The sequence below is a fragment of the Terrapene carolina genome, unplaced genomic scaffold, assembly GCF_002925995.2.
Source record: "Terrapene carolina triunguis isolate 2854851 unplaced genomic scaffold, T_m_triunguis-2.0 Scaffold706, whole genome shotgun sequence".
Classification (NCBI taxonomy): Eukaryota; Metazoa; Chordata; order Testudines; family Emydidae; genus Terrapene; species Terrapene triunguis.
The window spans coordinates 7,875,534-7,892,492 of record NW_020665057.1 but is presented as its reverse complement, the minus strand read 5'-3'; the positions used below and the strand labels follow the sequence as shown (position 1 = coordinate 7,892,492).

Here is a 16,959-nt window from a genome sequence, read left to right as displayed (position 1 = left end):
CCTTACAAAGGAATGCAGCATAACTGGGTTAGCTGGGTTTTTATTGCTCTGAAATTCTAGTGTATCCTAAATCAATTTTGCAGCTGCATATACTGAGATATCTCCTTATCTCAGTGCCACAGGGATTTACACATCTAACTCCCATTAGCAGTACTGAAGTGAAAATACATCCCTGAGGGATTCAGGAGAAAGGTGTTTATTTGTTATTGCTCTCCCAGGTCTGTCTTTTTGTGCTCTTTTAATCAGAATGGGTGGTTGCTTGCTTACCATCTTCGATATTGTTCCAGTTTGTAAAATAGCAAAACAAAGGTAATGATTGGTGTGAAGCCTTCAAGAAAACAAGACAAATCCCCAGAGTGAAGAAACGGAGAGCAACTCAAACCAAAGAGGTGAATAATTTGTAGATATGCTCACAAAATGGTGCTTAATTCCATAGCTAAAAAAAAGGTTCAATTTTAGTGAAAAGAAAAATAGGAACTAATCTGAACCTTTAAAAAAATCCTTTTTTGTCTTTTATCAAGGATCTAGCTCCACGGGGAAAAAATTACAAAGAAAAGCTTGGTATCTCTATCCTATCCTGTTCTGTTTCTTATACTGCTCTCATTACTGTAGTATCTGAGTGCCTCCCATATGCATTAAGCAATGTAACTAGAATCCATCCTTTGTTGCTTTTTCCTCAATTCTTTCTTCCTCTCACAGAGGGAAAACTGCATGTGGATTTTTTAAATTGATATTTTATTATTTAAAAAAAATAACTATATTTTTACTTATGCTTTGTTCAAAAGTGAGGAGAACTGAACTGGGAAAAGCACATTGTACTAGAGGAACTAGTATATAGTGCAATTAGGACAAACCAAGACTACCACAGTGCAATTGAACTGTCTTGTTTATTTCAGGAACTTCTAACCAAGAAGAAAATTGTAATTAAAATAGACACAACAGTCTATAACATATAAGTATGCTCTAGCACCACGTAGCAAGTTACAGTGGTTCTGAACACTCTAAAGTGTACTGTGGGAGTTTACCTGTTATATCTTTCTTGATCATTCTACCACTATACAGTGTACCTGGTACATTGGGAAAATACATGCAGGTGCTGCCCCAAATACTAAGCATGTAATTTTGACACACCATGTCTTGGCTGAAACATCATGGCTTTCAAATAAAGCCAGCAGGTACTCCAGCAGCACAAAAGCTCCCATAAAACGGTTAACAGAAGTGAAGAAATACAATGCATCTGTCTCTATTAAAGGATCCATACTCATCTCATCACCCAGTAATGTATGTTAAGATGAATTTAAGGCCTATTGTATATATTGTTCTCATGAGAGTAACTGAGTAACATACACAAATGTTTTAACATCCATGAGCTATTTGTTCTATCAGTCCCATATTCTATTTGTGGGCCTTTGGTAACCAAGTGAACAGGACAGTTCACTTTCAGAAATGACATCAAGATCGATCACATCAGTATAAAAGCTAAAAATTTCAGAACTTCTCCATTCCCTTTTAATTGGCTGTCTAAACTGAAAATGAACTTCAGAGAGCCCCCCCCTCGCTGATATTACTGCCCATTCTTTAACCTGTAAATGAATTATGAATCATTTGCATTAGCTTTTCACTGCAGGCTCACTATGACAAATTATTCTGTCATATCATAGTTATTAAAATGCTCTACTACAATGCAATAGCAAGACTGGAAATAAGAAATGGTCACTACAAAGCATTCAAGTAGGGAATTGGGGGGGGGAGGGGAAGGATTGTCATTTTGTTAAAAGAGGTAGAGCACATTTATATATGAAGTGTTGATGATATTATGTGAACATTATAGGTCAAATTATCACAGGAGTCTTCTAAATTGCACCTGCAAAACTCTCATTAGCACATGGGTGAACTCATATTTGCATGTTGCATACGGCAGGCACTTACATTCAATGTCAATTTTTTGCCTGAAACAAAAGGTTTGCATATGGAAATCTGGAAAAATTTAGAAGATCCCTTTGAAAATTCAGGTCTGTGAATCTTGCTAGGTGTTGAATGCCTTCAGCTTCTAAGATCTCAGCATTCTAGGAGGCACTCAGCATCTTGCCAATCATACTCCAAATGAGACAGAAGCAGGAAGGACAGATGAGCTCCTCCAGACAGAAAGATCAGGCTCTCACACAAATGCCTACAATAGTAACAAAGAGGGAAGGAAAATACCAAAAACCTGTGGTGGATGAATAGACTGATATGACAACAAAGGGTCATGCTTTCTGCAGCCATCAGTCAAGCTGGTTCAATGAACTACACTGATTTACACTAGCTAAAGATCTAACCCAGATTTTTTTTATAATTGTATGTAAAGCATCAGGAACTCTTTATGCATTTTCCTTGCCAGATAAGGGAAAGCAATACATTTGAACACAGTAATTTAAAAAAAATCATATTATGGGTATTCCAAAATATCTTACCAATTTAAATAATTTTGGAAATCAACTAAAGTACTAGCATTTATGAAGATGCATAGTAAGCTCAATACTGCAAATTGCTGAGCACTCTCTTTTTTTTAATCCAATGGGAGTTCAACACACTCTGCACCTCACAGGATTAGGCTCATTATACAGATTCTATGCAAAAATACAATCTAGCAAACAATAGCAAAAATGTACTATGCATCAAGAGCATTGAGTCTCAAGATTTCCACTTTAGTACATTTGTATAGGTCCTCTTTTATTTATCAGTCCATCTCTTGCAGTATTAAAATTAAGTGCTAATCCAGATTTGTGGAGTAAATATTAGGTAAACTATTTATAAGGCATCAGACACCGTATTTTCATTTATTATTAATTCTGCAACAGATTTAACTCAGCACTGTGAAATAAACAATTCAAATTTCTCCTAAATTTAATTTGCTTTAAACAGATTACTCTGTCTTTTGAAAGTTTTATTATATATTTTTCATTGTCATTTATTATCCTTTGTGTGGGACATCTTAATTTACTTAAACTTTATCTTTTCTGGCTGCAAACCACTTATTTTATTTATTACTGCCAATCGTCATCTCATTAAAAACAATCAATGTAACTTCAGCCTCTAGCTTTAAGTCTTCATTCTCTTGTTGTAATTAAATACACTCTAATGTAATTGACCATGTATGCTCTTCAAAACACAAATCTAAAAGATAAAGAAAAAAATCTTAACTGGGTTTGCCCAACCAACAGGACACAATAATTGTAGAATTATATCAAAGTATTATTTATGTTATATGCAGTCACTAGCTATGTCAGCCTACATATATTTTTTCTTTTCTTTTTTCAAAAAAATATTGAAATACACTAAGAAGGTCTTTGGAGAAAGAAAGAAAGAAAGAAAGAAAGAAAGAAAGAAAGAAAGAAAGAAAGAAAGAAAGAAAGATATACATCATTTGTCACTGTTTTTAAAATGGCAGCAGCCACTCAATGAGTTAGTGTTGTTACTGTTTTCTGAGATTATATTGGGAGAATGTGTCACAGTTCCATTATTGCAGGAAATTCACCTTACTCCTAGTATAGTGGAGAGAAATTGTGCTGAGATCCCATCACAATGGTTTTATGATAGGAAACCCTTTATAATCTTGCTATGTTGGGAACCCTTTTCTGATCTATCAGGATGCTCTATGCTTATGAAAGGAAATGTTATTCCTTCCACAATGTTTTCTTCAGCTTGTGGATTCTTCCTTACTCCTCCTCTCCTCACACTCTCATAGCTCTCTGTGACCAGCTTGACAATTTTCCCAGCTCCGTCTCAGACTCTTTTCCCTTCCATGATCTCCTTCCACCTCAGATGGGTTACAGCCATTTTTTCCCCTCATTTAAATTGCTCTCAGTCTACTACTGGCATCACTTCTACCTTCCGCCCCCATATCTAGATATGGAGTCCCATGGTATCATTCTTATTCTCCATCATAACAGGCTTCCAATCCCTGCTATCTTTGATATTAAGTTGCAAGTCCCAGAAGCTGTGCTAGTCTTTCTGTTACACAAAGGTGACTCTAAAAGGGGAAGCCCCGGAGCACAGAAAATGTGAATGAAGAAGGTGGCATGGCTCAGTAAAAAAGACTGTCACTGTCAGGGCCGGCTCCAGGTTTTTTGCCGCCCCAAGCAACAACAACAACAAAAAAAGGCCGGAGTGCCGCCCCTTGACAAGGGCCACCCCAAGCACATGCTTAGAACGCCGGTGCCTAGAGCCGGCCCTGGTCACTGTTGATGAGCGCCACAGCTTCAGTATCAAGGACAGAGAGCCTTTGTTGGGCAGAGGAATTTGTTTAATGAGACTAATCCAATATTGAAGGTTTTGGATTCAGTTCAGATGAAGTGGGATTATTACTATTTATTTGTATTCTGGTTGTGTCCACACTGTGCTAGGTGCTGTTTATTCACACAGGAGAATACTGTTCCTACCCAAATGAACCTGCAACTGAAGCTAAAGTAATTGGGCTAACATTTGATCACAGTTATTACAGGAGAATTTGCTCATCCATCTTCATTAGAATACTGTTATCATGTAGCATGAATAAGGGAACACCATTAGGATGTCAAAGATGTGTGAATAACGTTGTATGAAAAGGTAAATAAAGTACACAGAAACAAAAAGCCAACAAAACCCCATGTTCCCAGTGTCCCTCCCCACCCCACATATTTCAGTGTTCTTTAATGAAAAACAGTGAAAACTATACAAACACCCATTCTCCAAAAAATATCACCAGTAGAGCCTTTCATGAACCAGAGTTGGATTTCACAAATTTCCTGATTTGGAAAAAAAGCTGAGAAAAAAAAGTTTAGAAATTGTTGAAATGTTTTGTAACAACATTTCAAAAAAAATTTGTTTTCCTATTTGAAATGACTTAATTTAAACATTTAAGCTACTTAGACGTTTAAAAGTTTTTTAAAAGGTCAAAATCAAAATGAACCATTTCAAAATTACCAAAACAAAATGTTTTGGTGACCTAAATTGACCTAAAGCTGTTTTTTAGGTTAATGAAAATTTTTAAGATTTTGACTTTTCATCACAATTTGGGACAGGAAAAAATGTTGAACTCTTGAAACTATTCAGTATGGGGCAGGCATTTCCCACTCAGCTCTAACCAGTCTTACCAGTCTCTTTACTAACAGTACAGTGACATGTCACTGTAGTAAATATATCATTTGCATATCTCCACTGTCACTATTCTTTTATATCAGAGAAATGCATTTTAATAGAAATATCCTTTCTGATATGCCAAGTATTGCCCCCTTTTTAAGGCTAGGATTATTTCCCCTGTTAACAGTCATTGAGGGAAGGTTACGAAGTCTTTTTATAACAAAATTGGAATTAAGTGTTGCCACCTGATTCTTCCCTTACCCTCCCAGATCACATGACCCCTCTTTAATCATACATTTGAATTGCCATGGACTTTTAGACAATCATCATGTGCACAGCAGATCCAAGAATAACCCACCATCTGTACAATCATTTCTGAAACCAATATTCATCTATCATTAGATCTTTTCATTAGATGATATTTTAGAAGTCATAAATTTTGTTATCTAAAACTTTGTCATCTAAAATGTTAGGTGACAAATTGATGTCATTGCACCCATTAGTCATGTAAGGTTTTAGAGAATATATTCTGCCATGTAATGTTCTAGTCATACAATTTTTATGATAAGAAGTTTTATCGTCTAAAACTTTAGATAACAAATCTCATGACAAACATCATGATCTAAAGAGAACTGCTTAGGACTAAGATGTTAATTAACAAAAATATTCCTGTGAGTAAGCTTTGCAAGCAGACTATATTTTAGATTTTGGAATGATCTGTAAGTGGGTTAAGTATCCAAATCACATTTTTTAAAGAATTTATTTGCTAACGAGGTCTGGAAAATGGCAAGAGTCACTATAAATTTCAAAAAGGGATTGTTTTTAAATGAGTATAACGAAGGATACAATTTGGTCACAGAGGTTACAGATTCCATGACTTTAACAGTCCTCTGAGACTTCTGCTTCAGCCCCAGCTGGCGGGGTCCAGCTGCCAGCCCCAGGCGGCAGGGCTCCAGCTTCCGTGATTTACAGTTTATTGCGCCCATGTCCTGCCTGTGATTTTTAATAACCCCTCCACCCCCATGCCAAAATCTTAATCTTAATTATAACTCATACATGTAACCAACAGATTTACTTGCAAATTCTCAGATGGTTCTAGACTCTAGGAATAAGTGCTTTAAACTTGGATAGGACACATTATATTAGCCATACATAGGGTGACCAGATGTCCTGATTTTATAGGAACAGTCGTGATATTTGGGGCTTTGTCTTATATAGGCACCTATTACCCCCCACCCCATCCTGATTTTTCACACTTGCTGTCTGGTCACCCTAGCCATACAAAACTAAGAGGTTTAATCCTGGCTTTAAATAGAAATGCCAGTGAAACTTTAACTATAGAGCTGTGAGTGTGCACCCATAATTTACTATTTTTTTTTGAGAACTAGGGTTTGTCCATTTATTTAAGACAGAAGGTGAAAAAACTTCCATAGGGATCAATCCTAGAGAATATTTCCAAACATAAAAAGCTCTAATGAGACGATTATAATGTGTCTGTTGCGCAGTGTACAGAGTTCTTAAGACTCATTTAAAATACATTAAACTAAACCTTCATTGTCCTGATGTATGCATCATCAAATGCCACATGGTGAAGAGGGTTAAAAATAAAAAGAATGACATCAATGAATACTTCCTGGGCCAAAGTGCTGGTTCTAATGTGACAAAGAAATCAAGTATAAAGGTCAGAGCTGCCAGAACACAGAATAAACATCCTAATGTATTTCATTCTGTTGCTTCCCATTTTTACCCTGCATTGCTGGAGAAAGATAAGCTTTCCCCAGGAGAAATAGAAAGGAAAGTATGGACAGACAAGTGTGTTAGTACCAAGTAGGAGGCAGAAGTCTTTCCTTTAAAATGCAAAACACATGTATGCATGGCACGCGACACACAACCTACCTCTTCATTACCCTACACACTCACAGCCATAGCAAAGCACAAGGCATGCGGACAAAGCAAAGGAAAAAGAAAAAGACACCAAGACTATATATAATGCTGGCGTGAGGACATCATCACAGCGAGACATCAACAGACAAAATCAAAGCTCTGGAATCTCCCACACTGTCAAGTGCACACAGCTGCCCTCAACAGTGTGTCTTTTAGCAGAGAGAATGTAGACTATTAAAGCAAGAAGAAGCTGTTGAGTCTGTGCAAGTCAGAATGTGTGTACTTGGTGATATTTTTCAGGTTCCATCCTTGTCTCTGACAGCTGACAGCTTTGAGCTAATCTACCACCTGATGAGGGGTGATAAATGGAGACAATGGGTGGTCTCCTAAAATTAGATCTTTTGATCTGGCTGGTGGAAATTGAGTCCACAAAATATGAGATATAACTCTCAAAGAGAATCATAAGTTTCTTTTTACATCTATTTTGGGCCAACTTTTCCAAAACAGATGCTTACATTTTGAACACAAAATGTCCAGGGGTCTGTACCTTTAATTCAAAACTATAATTGCATGCACAAAATGGGCCATCTGCACGCAACTGCCCAACTTGTGCATGTACATGAATATCTTGTATACGGTGCACAGTTAGCTGTTTGTGCCTTCGTTTGCATATTGTACGCATGTATTTTAGCCACTACTTTTGGAGAATCTGGTCCTTCATGAAAGGCAGCATTTTCCCATGAGAGTTGTAGTAAAAAAACAGAGATGATTGTATTTCTCTTCCCTACAGAATCACAGATCAAATACTAATCATACAATCATATGATTAATTCAATTAAGAGATCATCTCTACAGCCTTTGTAGCATATGAAGCAATAAAAAGCTGATTCAATTAATTAATAGCCAAAGTGAAGCAGAAGGGTTGAGTCAATCTCAAGAGCTGTTTATTGTGTGCACTACATGCTAAAAAGCAAGAAAGATGATTAGGACCGTACAGGTTTTGAAATGTACTGTCACTGCCACTTTCTCAGACCTTCCAATGCTATCACACTATTGGTGAGATAGACCCAAATCAAATACCAGTCTCCAAACACCCTCTAAACTTTCAGATGGTGTTGGAAATCCAACCCTGGAACTGAATGCAAATATCCCCTATATTTATAACAGGCCAAACCAAAAATCCGAATTCAAACACCTTAACTGCTGTTGTTTCAAAACCTAGAGCCGTGTATTAACATTGCAGCTTGAACCAGTTTTTAATTGTGGGCGTGGCTGAGATTAATGACTAAGTGGATCAAGGCTTAAAAATGAACATCTCTTTAAGAACAGGTCAATTTTTCAAGGAGCGACTTGCGTGAGAAAGAAGTGATCAGTTAGCACAAGGAGGCACATCTTCAGAGGTCATTCCAAAAATGCAATTTAAAAAAAAAATCCCATCATACACACACAAGCTGGTACGTATGTATGTTAGATCTCAAATAGGTAACAAAGGGGCAGAGTTAAGCCATGGAAGTGGATCAGGAAGGAAATGGTGATTTAGAGTCACATTTATCTCTGTGATTCCTCCATACTCTGTGGGGAAGCAACCTGTTGCTGGTACAGACCAACGATAAATTATTTGCTTCTCCAATGCTGACTCAGCTCTGCTGGCTAGCATTTTGGGAGCTAAGCCAATACTTCAAATCATTTCTCAGCCTTGCCTACCTGCACAGAAAGAGAAGTGTAGTGGTCCCACAGCAGCTGTTTTCTGAGGCAGCTGAGGGCAGGGGTTGTTAATGAGTTATATATTGTTGTAATAATCCATAAATCCAGTGTCCCTGTTCAATCTGTGATTTTTAGTGTATACCTCTATGAATTTAAGCTCCCAGGCTCTTCTTTTGAAAGTGTTGTGCAGGTTTCCTTTGAGGATGAGGACTGATAGGTCAGATATAAAGTGACTGCTTTGTGAAAAGTGTTTGCCCACATGTCTTTTATCATTTTCTTGTGTGAGCTCATTCGCGAGGGTAGTGATTGTCTCGTTTCACCCACATAGTTACTATTGGGGCATTTAGTACACTGGATGAAGTACACCACACATTGTGATAGGCATGTGTAGGACCTCTGGATCTTGAAAGGTGTGTTGTGGGGGTGTTGATCATTGTAGCAGTGGAGATATGTCTGCAGGTTTTGCATTTGTTGTTTTGGTAGGGTCTGATGCCACCCTGAGTTGGTGTGTCCTGGTCTGTGGGCAGCTTGCTTCTGATAAGCTTGGAGAGTTATTTGAAGGCTTGAACCCCCTCACCAACAGAAACTGGTCCAATAAAAAAATATGACCTCACCTATCTTGTCTCCCTATAAACACAGAAGTAAGATTCTACATGTGCAAATAGCTGCATGGAATAGTTTTATGGAGTTGCCTTTGAAAATCTGACCCACAGTATCAAAAATGGCTTCAGTGTTATTTGTGAGGGAAGAATGTTCAATATTTTGGGATTGTGTTCAGCTCAGCATTTTCTCTCCTGTGATATGTAATAGCTGCATCTAAAGTCTCACTTTCAGAAGGGAAAGAAGCAATCTCTGAAGCTGAGTTTTCCTATCTATGAACGTTGACATTCCAAGCCTCCAGCTAAAAAAACCCAAGAAGTGATAACACAATATTCAGGGATAGAAACACTCACCCTGGTTTTGGCATCGATCTGCCCTCCACGATCCAACAAAAGCTTCACCATGTTTGTGTTTCCCCTTTTGGAAGCCACATGCAGTGGGGTGATTCCATTCTACACCATGAAAAGAACAAACAAAGAGCATGATGGACTTGAAAGTGTATAATGGTGATGTCTTTGCGTTTGGATCACAAAAAGAGGAACATCAATACAGTATAGAAGATAAACAAGCATGTTTTTGAGAATCAGAGTTAGGTGCACATATCATTTGAGATACAGATCTTCTGGTGTTCGGGTTTTCTTATAGACATGTATCTTGATTTACTCTTAAGTAACAAAGAAGCACATTCACCAAAACACCAAACATCACAATCACACAGTAAGACAAAACATATATCAGAGCCCAAATTAGTCAATATTCACAGCACACTTATGTATTTAAATCACTGCAACATACACAAAACATACACAGCATGGTGGTTCAGATACAAAGGAAGCTCATTAGCATAACAGAAGTCTGTGTCAAAAACCAGGCCCTAATTAGGCTGGAATATGGTGTTTAATATTTCATTTTCAGCAAGGATGCCCTTGCCGGCACATCAGGTGGAAAACTCTCAGGGAAAATAAGAGAGTCCATTAGTGAGGATAATAGTGTCAGCATGAACATGAAATCCTTCTGAAAGGCAGTTCCTCATAAAGCAATTCAACAAGGCTCTGGCAATGAAAAACGAAACAAAAAAATTCCTAATCCAGTGGAGACAGCTATAGCAATGCACATGTTAATTAATTGTTAAGTGACATAGAATAGTAAATGGACTGTATTAGCTAGCCTATGGTTGCGGTTTTTCATGCAAAGATGGCTTTCAGTTAATCAGTACCTTTATTCTGTTTTATATATTCACAATATATTGATATGTTCACATATAATAATATTCTGGAAAGGTAAGTAATCTTATTCTGTTAAATCTTAAAAACTAAGGAGACAGGGCAAAGCCAATGAATAATACTTGTTTTTATAGCATGCCTGACTGTGGCAAGGACTCTTAAATGAGTTGGCACATAAGAGTGTTTGCATTTTACTTTCTAATTGGGACTAACTATTTGTTTGCTTCTAAGCTCACAAGGAATGTGCTGAGTTGCCTGGAAGCACTCTTTAGACATTTATGCAAAAAGATATCTGTGGGCACATGCTGAAATTTCCTCACTTCACTTTCCACTCTGCTTTTGATTAGGAATTTTAAGCAAAGATAGGTTCCCACCCACATCTACTGACTATCCCATCGAAGAAGAAAAAAGGATTCGTCCGTACCCTGGCTGTGAAGTCCACTGCAGCTCCTCGGTTGAGCAGAAGTGTCGCCACATTGACATTTCCATAGTGTGCAGCTATGTGCAAAGGTGTGAAGCCACTCTACAAAAGGAAACAGTCCTAGTTAGGGAACAAATTTCTTCAATGCTATATGATCAGTGTCCTCAGAGAGCTTCTGATTTTAACAGCTTTCGGCAAACAAATGTGTCATGTTACTCTAACCTCGCACACCTACAATATAGCATAGGGTCTTGAACAGAGAATGAATGCAGTTTTTCCCTACTGTGGATTACAAAAAGCTCTTCTTTCCCATTTAGTTCTTGGTCATTTGTGTTATTTGCTATTCCTCGTGAATCTATGCTGCTAACCAGAAAGAGCTGGTCAGACACTGTCAGAGAAAATATTCAAGTGTTTTCCTCCTCCTTTCCACAACACTGAAGCAGAGCTTTCAACCTGTCCTGTTTTGTTGTTGGGCTCTTACTTTGCTGATCTTCTCTTAGAATGGCAAATTTCAGCATGAGAATGCCTTTTTTTGTATGGGAAAGCAACAAATGTTCATATTGTATTGCAAGTATCTTCAAGGCGTGTCAAAATATTTTACTTATTAGACAGTAGAGTTTAATGACCACAATATTCAATATTTATATTAAACCCTGTCTCCTGAGGGATCCCAAAGCACTTCCAAAACAGTATAGTGACCGAAAAACAAAAACCCCATTAAAATGTAGCCACAGTGTAGTGGGCTAGAGTGTGACTACTACTTCTGCCACAGAGTACAGAATGCTGCACAACAGTGTAAGACGAAGTAATTTATTTGAAATACTGATAATGAACAAACTTCTAGTCTTATAAAAAGTTCCAGGAAATCTTTAATGTTCATGAGAAGCAGATCAAATCTTGTTTTTTTAAGATCTCCTCTGAAAGGCCTTAATGTTGCATATATTATGTCCTTACAACACTGCGTCGATTATGGAAGGAACAGTGAAATGTTTTCTGCTTCTGAACATACTGTATTCTAAACCAGATTCCATTTTTTTAACATTGGGATCAGCATAGTAAACTGTTCGTCCATTAGCAAACCATATTCAGATGTTACATACTGGAAACAATTTTTTTCCAAAAAGACTTTGTTCCCAAAAGCACTCAGCCTATTATTTTAATCTCGTTCCATTTACTTCAATGTCAGCCCCAAGATTAAAAGGGTCTGCATCTGATGAAGTGTGTTTTAGCCCACGAAAGCTTATTCCCAAATAAATTTGTTAGTCTCTAAGGTACCACAAGGACTCCTCGTTGTTTTTGCTGATACAGACTTACACGGCTACCACTCTGAAAAGGGTCTAAGTAGAATCAAACACTCATTAAATTCGTGGCCTTGTTGATAGAGTTAGGCTACCAAGAAAATACCTAACAACTCAAGACACTTTTGCACACACATGCATCCAAAATCCATCTCCTCCACCTCGCAAAGCTCCCAACTGACTAAACAAAGGCATTTGAAAACATTACTTAATGATTTGATTCTTGAAAACAAACCCTTCCCCTCAAGGTTGGTGATACTTTTAGGGTTGATATCTGAGTTATAGGCAGTTGGTGTGGCAGACACATCATGCCCTACAGTACTGCTTTCAGGGTTGGTACTTCCAGAATTAACATGAAAAACATGATGGTGCCTGCTGTGAGTAAGTTTTGATTATGCAAGAATATACCCACACACTGCCCTGCACGGATTTCTGAACATTCTGTTAAAACAATTTGTCCCATTCTACTGGTTACTGCAAATAAAAATATGATTTGAACAAATATTCTTCTTGGAGGGCACTATTTTATGTATTAAATGTTTGGCTTTGATACTCTGAAAATGCATACATGTGACAGGTTAATTATCTATTGTATTTCACTTTTTGGTGCATGATGAATTTATCCCCTTAATGAGTTTAGATTTTTTAAACAGATTCAAAACACTTTGGGCCAAGTGACACCTATGCAATCTCACTACAGTTAATGGAGTGGCATGGATATAACCAAAGACAGAATCTTTATTGTCTTGGCATTTGACTTTTGCCAGGATTTTGGATTAGCCTGACACGCCGTTAGTTTTCATTTAGTTTTGACTAATGAATGCTTTTGCATAATTAATTTTACTGAGTTCAAAAATGTATCCATCCACATACCCCCATCTCTAGCCCTTAACACTTTTTGACCACATGTGATATCTCTAATTTACCTCAAGACAATGACACTCTCAAGCCGGAGGAAATTACAAGACAAAGGCAGAACAAAAAAAGGGTTGCTGCTTTACAGATACTGTCACTGACAGGCATTTTAAAAAGTTCCTTAAGTTTCACTTTTAGTGCTAAATAATATAGAAAAGAAATATAGTAGCATAAGGAAGAGCAGTAACCACTAATTAGCAGAAAAAGTTAATTAAAAAAATTGTTGATCTCGGTACCTCAGTTGTTCTATTCACCATCATCTGATGCAGCATGGTTTGGAAAAAAGAGGAAAAATATTACAGATCATCCAGGAAAAGGAAAACGAAGTTGCTTGTTGAAATGAGTTATGTTGTTGTTATGGGAAAAGCCACTCAAACATACATTAAACATTAAATACAATCCATGCACACATGGGCCACAAACCAGTATCCTATTTAATTGAGAGAACTCAGTAATTCTGCTTCCATTCTTGTTTCTTCTTGATCATAAATGATGAAAGAGAACAGATTTTAAAAGGGTTTACAAGATGTGTCAAAAAGTACACAGCCCGTATTTATTGTGTCCTGCAGCTATACACTGCAAAAGCAGATGTTTTATTGGTGATACTGGTTTTAGCAACTTATCATTTACCACAGAAGTTACTTTCAATTATTATTTTAAAATTATGGAATGAATGTCCCTTTCCCAGAGGCACCCAGTCACATGACTACCCCAGGCCTCCAAAACAAAGCCTTTTTACCTTGGACTGAACATCAGCATTGTGGTCATTTTGGAGCAGGAGTGCTGCTGATTTTGTATCGTCTTTCCTGGCAGCGATGTGCAAAGCTGGCAGTCTCACTTTCCCCTTGGTGTCATTCTCCAGGAGGACGGCCACTGCCTGATTGTGTCCCTGCTGTAGTGCAACAGCTAGTGGGGTGAAGCCATCCTGATAGAGTGGAAAACAAAATATACTCCATAAGGGGAAGGGCACATATCAACAATCCCATAAGTACTGTACACACATAGGCACATGTTAAATGTATACAGCAGTCATCTTCAGCCTCTGGGTTGTGACCCCCAATATAATGGCCAGCAATTGTCAATGGCACAGGAGTCACAAACTTTATCTCAGACAAACACCTGTGACGTGCACTTACTTAGTCACTTCAAACTGGTCCTTTTCCAATGTCAAGTACATTCCATATAGGCCATTGCACTGATTCCTATGGTATCTCCTTTAATGCTCACCGTATTTAAAAGCATCGTGCATCAAATGATTCTGGAGATATACTTGCAAGAACAAATGGTCCGTTGTTGGATTTGGCATGCATAAGATGGAGAGCCCCTCTTAGGTGCATCTTACAATATACCTCACAATATACCATTTTTAGAGAGTGTGTCTCAAGTTTTCTCATCTCCAGATACATTTATTGTTGTTCCTTCTAATTCTCCCAAATTACATGCTGCCTGTGTGATTCAGTCAGATACCTGGATGTCATTTATTGACTCTGATCCTAAGCAGCAAAGCATCACAATAGTTGTTCTTTCTGGAAACAAAATTTCAGAAATAAATCTTTTTTTTCTTTTGAGTACACTTCTAGTTTTACTTTGAAATGCTCAGTCACCAAAATGTGTCCTGTTCTGCTAATGCTTAAACATAATCAAGTCTGACTATTACAAATATTGCTTCTGTAGTCATTCCTCCAAGTGGAAATAATTTGGCTTCATTATATAAGCAAGCAGAGATAGGGGAAGGAGTATCCAGCAGAGTGTGGAACTTTATGTTTCTTTTCTAACCTGGTAAAATATAATTTTCCAAAGCATCCAGTCTTAGCCAGACTTTGCTCCCATTGACTTCAGTGGTAAAACTTCATTGTCCTCAATGAGGAAACTTCCATTAACATCAGTGGGTACAGACTTAGGCTAATGCTGAGTAATTTTGAAAATCCCACCCTTAGGAAGGCACTTAAGGACAAAAGAGACCGTGATTTGGGTCATGGATGGATGAAGGGATAGGAAGGAAGACAGACAAGGATTAACTGAAAACAGAAGCATTGGGAAAGGCATGGAGAACAGGAAGTTACCATGACCAGGTGAGAAGGTTCAGTTACAGTAACTCCTCGCTTAATGTTGTAGTTATGTTCCTGAAAAATGCTACTTTAAGAAAAACGATGTTAAGCAAATCCAATTTCTCCATAAGAATTAATGTAAATGGAGGGGTTAGGTTCCAGGAAAAAAATTTCGCCAGACAAAAGACTATATATATATATACACACACACACACACACACACAAATATACACAGTATAAGTTTTAAACAAACAATTTAATACTGTACACAGCAACAATGACTGTGAAGCTTGGTTGACGTGGTGGAGGAAGAGGGTGGGATATTTCCCAGGGAATGCCTTACTGCTAAATGATGAACTAGCACTCGGCTCAGCCCTCAAGGGTTAACATATTGTTGTTAATGTAACCTCACGCAATACAAGGCAGCACGAATGGATGGAGGGGAGACAGCATGGCAGAGAGAGACAGAGACATACACCTTGTGTGTGAAAGAGAGACGCGCATTGCCCCTTTAAGTATGCTGACCCCACTCTAAGTACACTGCCCTTTTAAGTAGATCAGCAAGTTGAGAGAGCAGCTGCTGCCAGCAAGCTCCCTCTGTCCTGAGCCCTGTCATGTCCGTCCGTTCCCCCGCTCTATGGAGATGGGAGGCAGGGGGAGGGGGACACCCTGACATTAGCACCCCTCTCCCTTCCCCCTCTCCCCCCACAGCAAGCAGGAGGCTCCCGGGAGCAGCTCCAAGGCAGAGGACAGGAACAGCACAAGGCAATGGGGGAGAGGGACAGCTGAACTGCCTGGCAATTGATAGCCTGCTGGGTGGCTGCTGCACAGAAAACTTAGGGGAGCTGATAGGGGGGCTGCCGATTCACCCTGGTTCCAAGCCCCCACCAGCTAGCTCCAATGGGCTGCTCTTTCTGCAAACAGTGGACAAAGCAGGCAGCTGCAAAACAATGTTATAAGGGAGCATTGCGCAACTTTAAACGAGCATGTTCTCTAATTGATCAGCAACGTAACAATGAAACAAGGTTAACTGGGACGACTTTAAGTGAGGAGTTACTGTATTTATAATCAGAAAGAGGGAAGGAAGCAGACTGATGGATTTGGGAGAAACCGAGTAATGGGGTCAGGAAAGAGAAGAATTTGGCTGGCTTGGGAGCAGGAAAAGAGAAAGATGGAATAGTGAGAAAGGGGAACGTCAGAGGCGGTAAAGACCTGAACCTGTTCAGATATTTGAGGTGTTGCCCAGACTCACCAAACCAGGCATGCACCTCACTAATCTAATACCTTTCACTCCCTTTTGTGTAAAATTATGAGTAGACTTTGAAACAGCTACACTATTATAGCAGCTTATTCTCAAGAGACTACATTCTGTACTGGGAATTAAGATGGGAGAACAGCTGAAAAAACAGCTGACTCAGAATAAGATTGGGACTACATTAGGTAGTGAGATGGCTTTGCGCAGGAGCCTTTCCCCTCTGGAAACTTGAGAGCAAATCCTGGATTAGGGGGACACATCTGAAACTGAGTTTGGTGCTCTCATCCTTGTTCCTAAACAGCACAAAAGCAATGCACATTTCATACATACATATTGCTGTATCTACTCAAGTGAGCATCTGGACTGGAAGAACAGAAATTTCAGGATAGTGGATTTTTTTTATTTTAACCCGAGTTTAACATCAAATAGATAGAAAGTGAGTAGGGTTACCATTCGTCCGGATTCCCCCGGACATGTCCGGCTTTTTAAGCTAAAAATAGCGTCCGGGGGG

The 16,959-nt window shown here is 38.5% G+C and overlaps 1 protein-coding gene across 1 annotated transcript in view; it reads right to left on the bottom strand.

The window, feature by feature from the left end:
- ANK2 (ankyrin 2) overlaps window positions 1-16,959 on the bottom strand; it is a gene marked incomplete at its 3' end in the record, with an annotated part of 233,445 nt that overhangs the window by 129,270 nt on the left and 87,216 nt on the right. The window contains exons 6-9 of the mRNA XM_029913507.1: window positions 13,885-14,070; window positions 13,382-13,405; window positions 10,936-11,034; window positions 9,642-9,740 (exon numbers count right to left, since the gene is read on the bottom strand). Of these exons, the coding sequence (XP_029769367.1) occupies window positions 9,642-9,740; window positions 10,936-11,034; window positions 13,382-13,405; window positions 13,885-14,070 (408 nt within the window). The remainder of the gene's footprint in view (window positions 1-9,641; window positions 9,741-10,935; window positions 11,035-13,381; window positions 13,406-13,884; window positions 14,071-16,959) is intronic.